At 40.5% G+C, this 8,153-nt stretch overlaps 1 protein-coding gene across 1 annotated transcript in view; it reads left to right on the forward strand.

The window, feature by feature from the left end:
- LOC140314727 (sorting nexin-19-like) overlaps positions 1-3,266 on the forward strand; it is a 69,073-nt gene extending 65,807 nt beyond the window's left edge. Inside the window, exon 14 of the mRNA XM_072393087.1 lies at positions 1,233-3,266. Coding sequence (XP_072249188.1) covers positions 1,233-1,371 — 139 coding nt within the window. The 3' untranslated portion in view covers positions 1,372-3,266. The remainder of the gene's footprint in view (positions 1-1,232) is intronic.
- Positions 3,267-8,153: the final 4,887 nt, after the last annotated feature.

An 8,153-nucleotide genomic window follows, 5' to 3' on the forward strand; every position in this document is an offset into this window, starting at 1 on the left:
AAACAGCTGCGGCTTAACGAGCTCCCTCCCTGTATAACCTGCAGATAAGGCTTTTTTGGATACTATGACCTCCTGTGAAAAAACTGGAAGAGCGAGGAAAATAATATGAAGACCGTAAGAACCAGAAGGCTTGGAGGAACGAGGCAATGTAGTTTTTATTTAAATGGAGTGAAAAATATTTAAACGACAGCGAGTTGAACACAGTTGAACCTGTCTCTGGTGTCAGACCAAATTTTCATTAGAGTTAGTGAGAGAAATTGAAAGGTTTCTCTAGGTTCAAGGCACATAGCTGAAATTCTGTAAATGTGAGCTCTTTAGTAGTTACATCAGCTGAAAGAGGACAAGTTTTCCTACATTTTAAGGTATAATTTGTTTGTCTGAGTTAAACAGTATGGAAGTTAGAGGAATTTGTTTGAATATCAGAAAAAGTTAAAATGATCAGTGTGCCCCTCTGCTGTCTTCTCATTCATAAAAATCAAGAAGGAGCAAAAATGTTCATGTTTTTGAAACTGTCATATTTCAAAATTGGCTTAATATTTTAAAAAGCTGAATCATTTGGTAATAGCTGAATGTCTTGTGACCCGTTAAACGTTTGAATGGTGTCTCTATCTGAACGTATGTTGAAGTATTAAGGTTGGAAAGAGGAGGAAGAGTTGAAAGCATTTCCCATTCATTTGAATGACAGAAAATTTTCAATAAAAGTTAAATAGTTTAAAACGTATAAAAGTTATAAACACCAAAAGTAATAGCCGTAATGTGAGAATTGCCTTAAATGCCTTAAAGCATAGATTCTCTTAAAGCATAGATTCTCACAATTCATAGCTTAACTGGTTGAGCAGGAGTCCCATGTACAGAAGTTGTAGTTCCTCAACACAGCCAGTCCGGCTTCTAGTCCCGGCTTGGAGCCCTTTGCTGCATGTCTTCCTCTACTCTCTCTGACCCCTTTTCATATTAAAATCCACTTGTGCCCCAAAAAACCTTAGGAGGATTACAATTACAATACATCACTTCTTGGTAAAGCAACAGTCTGGTCTATTACGGCCTAACAAAATTATACAGTACTTTGAAATTGTGAATTAAAGAAAGGCTTTGCAACTAATAAAATAAGATTATGCTAATTTCTTTTTTCTTAAGTAGACCAAGAAAGACCTGTTTTCATCATGTGCATAGTTTTTGTATGTTCTCGGATTCTTAAGGTAAAAGATGATGACTGCTTGCTTGTGTTCCCATAGACACCTGGTCTACTGTTTGTTCGATCTTCTGTTGGACTTCCTGATTCCTGAAATGCCAGAGGAGCACTTCCAGAGAAGTCTTCTGCAGACCCTCTCTAAGAACACGTCCAAATGCAGATATGCTTTTCTGCCATCCTAACTTATCTCTGACTTCTGATGAATGGGTGAACAGGAGGCTGCTCAAGTTACACTAATATTTTGCTGTAGACTGTAAGTGAATGTTTCTGGTCAGGCTTACTATCCTCTGTCCTCTTAGGTTTCTCAGATCTGTCACTGATTTTTTGCTTATGTAGTGACACGTCATGCTCTTGAACATGGTGTTCTGTACTCACACACAGACACAATCAAACACACACTAGATTTGACATAGATGTGATTACATGAGAGCACCTGCTTTGTATTTTATCTCAGAACATGTCTGTTGTATTGCTTAGATCTAAACATGTGGCAAAGTCTCTTCCAATCTCCAAATCTAGGCTCTTCCTGCCTGCTAAACTCCTCAGCTTTAACTAAACTAACTTCAGATTGTCTTCACACTCTGTCTTCATACCCTTAAGACACTGGGAAGAAAAACTCATTCTTCGTGTTCTACTGTGGAGAAGCAGGATTAGCTCTTTCCCTCAGGTTAAATCTCGTAGCTCTCTTTTGGGATTTAGTATAGAAGTCTTTATTCTCCGTTCACTCATTCTTCAAGATTCTCCCTGCTCTGTATAGTGCCACACATGTGATTTTGACATAATGTAAGTTCTACTTCCTCAAACCTGAGAAGTTCCTTGGAATATAACCTATAAGTGTCCTGTCCACACTATTTTTGTAGTGTGTTAAAGGATTATCTGGAAGATATTTTACAGGCTTTATACATCATACATGTATGTTCACAAGCCCCTTGAAGAATAAATTGCGCAGTTAGATTATAGAAGCAGGCTCCAAAGAAAAACTGAAAGAAACTGAATATGAAGGTTGTAGAAACAGGGCTAGCATTCATCCATATAAAACTGTGAAAGCAGTGAACATTGTGAATATCTCATTTTTTTAAGTTCACTTCTGAAGCTTGATAGCTGACTCATTTTTTGAGTCAGCTATCTCAATACTACTTGCTTCATCTTGCTGCGGGATAACATTGATGCTTGATGTCTTGCTTATCCATCACCACATCCATGTTCAATGGACTACATCACTACATTATGATATACTGAGAATGTTGGATGCTTGATTTTGCCACAAGTTCTTTTATTTTAAAATTATGCAATCCCATGAAGTATTAGTCTGCAAACTTCTGCACAAAACCTAAGGAGTTCACGTTTCTAATTTGTTTTCAGGAATGTTTAGGGTTTAGAGTTAAAAGGCATTGTTCAGGATAGAAGATTATATATTGTTAGGGCTTACATGTTTTACTATTCATTCCCATTACGATTCCCATTATGACATGTGGACGCTGCTGTACAGAATTGTCCTCATGACATAAAACAACAGTCTTTGTATGCCTCACATCTCACAAAACAGGTAGCCCAAAAACATGTTTTCTGGTGAAACTGGACTGTGGAGCTAGTCTCTGTGTGTGTCTCCAGCTATTAGTCTGGTTCCTGGTCGTTCACACCTCTGTGAGTGTCTTCCTTTACCTGATTTGAGACAGGTTAAATAATGTCTTTTCCATCCACTACTTTATGTGAAAACTAGGAGTTGGTTCATAGAGATAAAAGACAAATTCTCCAAATACCATAAACCCACTAAAAAAAAAACAAAGTATCAAGATTTTTTAAAAGACAGCATCGGTCAAAGTTGAAGAATGTAGAAAATGTGATGGAAATGTTAGAATTATGAAGAACCTCCTCATTGGCCACACAGATAGGATGTTACCATCTGATACTATTTTTGTCACTTTAGTAGCAAAAAGTCTTAGTGGATGTCACATTCTGATGCTACACATCCATTGTATTTTCTCACGATTAAGAATTTATTAGCATCAACTTGAGAGTTTTTTAATTTTCCTAGTCTGACAATTTAAAAGGTGCATAAACACTGGTCGATGGAAGCTTCTACACTGTGTTTAGTCAGAGTACAATCCTGTATCACAGATACATGGGGCTACTTGAAGACCATGTCAGCAAGTTACATTCTCTAAATAGAGCTGGAGTGGTGTCAACTTACACTCTGGTGCCACTTAATAGGGTTTTTTGCTCACTGTCTTAATAGTTGACAAAGAACTGAAAATGTTGGTGTTTCCTAAAAAAGCTCCAAAAAGTATGTTACAACATACATCATTCTTTATATTTCATGAATCATGAAATATTAAGGATCCATGGTAAGATTGTTGTCAATATTTGTTTCTGACAAAGAATTCGGAGTTATGCCTAACCCCAGGCCCTCCAATTGTCCTCAACGCCTCTGATTACAGGGGTAAAGTGTTCCTTCTGTTTTGGTGATGAAGAAGTAGAGGTCACCTATCTGTCCAGCTATCCAAACGCCCTGGTTAAACGGCTTTATGATCACTACTCCTTGGTCCAAAAAGGAAATGAGCACTTTATTCCTTAAAAATAGAAGTGTAGGAATAAGTGGTTGAGTCAAGGGGAGAACTGGTGTTTGGCCTTGTTCTCCTTCTGCAGAAGAAAGTCATTACAGTTAGGAATAATGGTAAAATAAATAAATAATTTTTACTGTCCTTATCTGAACACATCTGGATATCGACAAACAGATCATGCCTTTAACTGACTTGACCTTAGTCTTATTATGACAATATACCGCAATATCATGAGAAATGTAGCACATGCTATGTTTTTTTATTTAGAAATACTGACTACTGATAATCCGTAATGTGGAACTGATAATGTCGAAAAATTATGTGGAATACTGATATTCCACTGATAATGTGGAAAAATTAAAAGGTTTTCATCTAACAATATGTTCTTCAGTATGAAAATGTTCTTGTTTGAAAGTGCTGTACCAACTATAGTTTCTGTGTGTCATATTAACATGGAAAATATCTTGCTGTAACATAAAAAGGCCTTGCTGCATTAAAAAAATACTAGAATAAAAACAGATCTTCATGTGGAAGCATCACACTACTTCATCTACTTCAGTCAATACTAGATGACAATGCCTTACTTAATTTTAACTGTGCTTTTTGTCTTCAGAACTTTCCACATCATACCATGTGATGAATAGAAAAGCCATGTTTTCATCGGTGACAGAACAGACACTAAGACTTTGTGTTTCATCTCTTTTACTGTGATATTATGTGTCAGTGCACAGGTCCTCTATCAGCTATAATCCTACCTGATCATCTTCTTTCTGATCACTTTCCTTTCTGTCAGGTCCTGTATTTGGTGTTTCTCTGCTCTGTGACGTTATCATCGTCTTATTTGCGTAAATATTTGCTGCTCGATCCTGAGAACATTTGCAAATATAATAAAGTTACCAAACATGACTTATTTAAGCTCCAACTGTTGTTCACACTCATTATTTTATTTGCCCAAGGAGTGGGTGATACATTTTGTACGAGGCTGGTGAGCGTTAGATTTTATGAGAATTTACTTTACTGTCAACTTTGATGTTCAACAGAAACCTGCTTGTGTGTAGACAATGACCTTTAAATAGCTGATAAGAATCAGAACCATTTCCATTGAACAGTTTTTGTTAGGCTTCACAATAACAACAAAGAGGGAGTGGAAGGATGCTGGAGACTGGCTCTGCATGGCTAAGAAATCATTTTAAATCAGATTTGCAGATCAAACTGCAAAAGATAAAACACAGGATTACTGAGACATGAATGAAGCAATGTGATTAAACGTTTAGAGCTCTGGTACAATATCCTCAAGTCCATTGCTAAGTTTCTTGAAAAGCAGAGGATGCTGGGATAAAAAAAAAAGCTGTGAAAATTCTCCTTGTCTCCTTGTGAAAGGACTATCGTAGACTTCCTTATTCTGCTGAGTGAAGCTGCACTGAACAGTAGCAACGGTCACCTGTCTCATTCTGTCTCCTGTTTATACAGGAACCTTATCTGTTTACGGGTTCTCCATCTGAGACCTGTTACACAACAGAGTTGTTGTAGCAACCCAAACCCTGAGCACAGGGAGAAGGTAGTTTTTAGATTTTTACCTACTGCTGCTACTGCTGGCATAGATTGAAGAAAATCCCAGTCAAGCCTGCCTGGGATTTTCAAGCCTGTGACAAGCCTGTCAATCTTTACTGTAATTTTTGAGTAATTGCTAAATGTTTAACACAAATATTTTAAGATACACTTTACAACTGAATTAAATCTATGTATTAGATGGGGTCGTGTGATAGATAAACTCCAGCGTAGTCCCATAATGGACATTGAAGTGATGTTGTCCATGTTTCCATTAAATGTGTAATAATTTGTAATCGTTGCTTCTCTGAGACCCAGGAACAAACCAGATGTCCTATAGTGGAGAACCCCAGCTTTTCTTTTTTGCCACCTAGTTTGTTGGCTGTTGATTAAACTTCCCTCATTGGAGTACAGTGCGTGAAAACAATAAGCAGCAAGCCAACACTAATTGATAACTCTTGGAGTGTTGAGTTCAGCTATCACAGAGTTTGTACACATTGAAAATTAGACCACATTTATTAAAAAAAAAGAAAAAAAGGCAAACAAAGATGGATTTTAATACAAGGTTCTCCTGGAACATTGAAGTCTATCAGCTAATTTTAACCAATGGAAAAAAGAAACACCAGTCCCACTCAAGAGCATAAATTAAAAAGAGCCAAATATTGTCATACAGGGAAAACCATACATTAAAGAAACCAGATTCAGGAAGGGTGGCCGTCAGCCTCAACCTGTAAAATGGAATCAAATTAATTGTAGTATATTAATTGTAATCGTAATTCAATCAAATCAAATTCATTAAATTCCAAGTTGGTCCAATTCATTTTGATTTTTTCCCCCTTGTCCTGTTCAGCATTATGGCAGCAGAATTGTAGTCTGAATACCTTTGATGCCAAACAGATTTGCTTTGCCAAGGGAAGTTTTATAAATGTAAAGCTCCCCTTGATGCCCATTTATTTATTTCTGTTTACAATATATGACATGTAATAGAACTGAACCGGACCGGGGGGACAAGGAAAGAAGAAGAGGAAAGAAGAGGAAACAGAACAAAAATAGAAACAAAAACCAGACAACCAGCTGCTACACCTGTAAAAAACAAAACAGACAACAATCCATGGTCTCTGTTGCGAATCCAGCCTTAGCGCCACCAGGAGCACCTGAAAGCAGACAAGCAGAGAAAAAACAAACACACAAACAAACAAAAACAAGCACAAGAAGCGGCAATCGCATACAACACAGCTGTGGATATACATGACCTGAGACGACATGATAATACATCAACTGCTTGGCGTGCATGCTACTGGACTAATGAATGTGTGTGTGTGTGTGTGTGTGTGTGTGTGTGTGTGTGAGAACATGCAACACCCATGGCACAGGACCTACATGATAACCGTGCTTAGTTATGAGTGTATAAGCGTACAGGGCCACAATCCACAGCCCCCCCAAGCAATCAGAAGCAGGCAGAGAGGGCCACAAGACCCAGGCCACCAGCAACCACCACAGAGCACAGAACCCAGGAAGCCCACCGCAGGGGCAACCACGCATCCACCCAGAAGACTGCAGAGGAAGCCCCCGGACAGAGCCCCCATAAGCATAGGGCAGAGGCCCTCCGGGAACCAGGGGCAACAGCCCACCGATCCCGCCAGGCCCCAGCCGCCCAGACACGGGCCGTGCACCGGACCCGGGCCCCAGGACCCCGAGCGCCCCCAAACCCCCAAACCCCCCGGCAGAGGCCCCACCCAATACCCAGGAGGGCCAAGCACCCCAGACAGCCACACAGTGGGTCAGCGCCTGCCCCAGCACCCCTGGCCAAGTGCCCTGGGAGTCAAGACGTGCCCACAGGTGGGTGAAGTCGCGAGCAGCGGGGAGAGGCAACGCCGCCCCCCCCATCGGGAGAAGCACAGGCAGGCCAGGCGACAGCAAGTCCCAGATCCAGGCCCAATCATCACCACACACACTTTCACGTCCCATACATCCACACGTCCTCCCTCCCTCAACTCCGCTGGGGTGTAGCGCAGCGGGCACACCAGGGGGCCAGCAGCCCCCCAGCCACCACAGACCCCGAACCAGCAGAACAATTAATTAATCCTCTTGGCCCCTCCCGCCCCGAGCAGCAACCAGGAAGCAGGGGTGTGGGAAGAAGACCCCTCCCCTCACCCTTCTGGCTCTTCAATATTTTCTAATAGTGAGCGATTAAAATTGAGGGGCAGCCAAACTTGTAGAACTGGGAGCGCGGCCCTCTGGGCAGCCTACATACCCAAAGAGCCCCGCCCACCAGATGCTTCTCAGTGTAACCACCCCCCAAGACCTAATGTGTGTGTGTGAGTGTGTTTGATAAGTAGTAATGTTTGTAAGTAATTTGGTCCAATTCAAACAGAGCCAATTAGAAAAAATAAAGTTGCCCAGCTTAGGAAACCAGCAGATTTCACCAAAACTTCACTTCAATCCAATCGCCCGTCCTAACCATGCACAAGGCGCCCGTGGAAAGAAAAAAACTCCTTTTTAAAAGGAAGAAACCTCTGGCAGAACCAGCTGGGGTTTTAGATGACAGGAAAGAGGGGACAATGAACACCATGATATCTGACCAGGGATACCTGCTGAAAAAGACAAACACAAGTTAATGACAACAATAATATCATATGTAGTGGCAGCTGGCTCCACAAGAGAGGGGCCTTTAGTTGAAGGTTCTGCCTCCCATTCCACTTTTAGAAACTCTGGGAACTGCAAGTAAACCTGCAGTCTGAGAGTGAAGTGCTCTGTTGGGAAAATATCCAACTATGAGATCTTTAAGGTATGATGAAGCTTGGTCATTAAAAGGTTTATATGTGATGAGAACAATTTTAGGTTCTATTCTGAAA

The sequence above is a fragment of the Leuresthes tenuis genome, unplaced genomic scaffold (genome assembly GCF_036924035.1).
Source record: "Leuresthes tenuis unplaced genomic scaffold, fLeuTen1.0.hap1 SCAF_9, whole genome shotgun sequence".
Classification (NCBI taxonomy): Eukaryota; Metazoa; Chordata; class Actinopteri; order Atheriniformes; family Atherinopsidae; genus Leuresthes; species Leuresthes tenuis.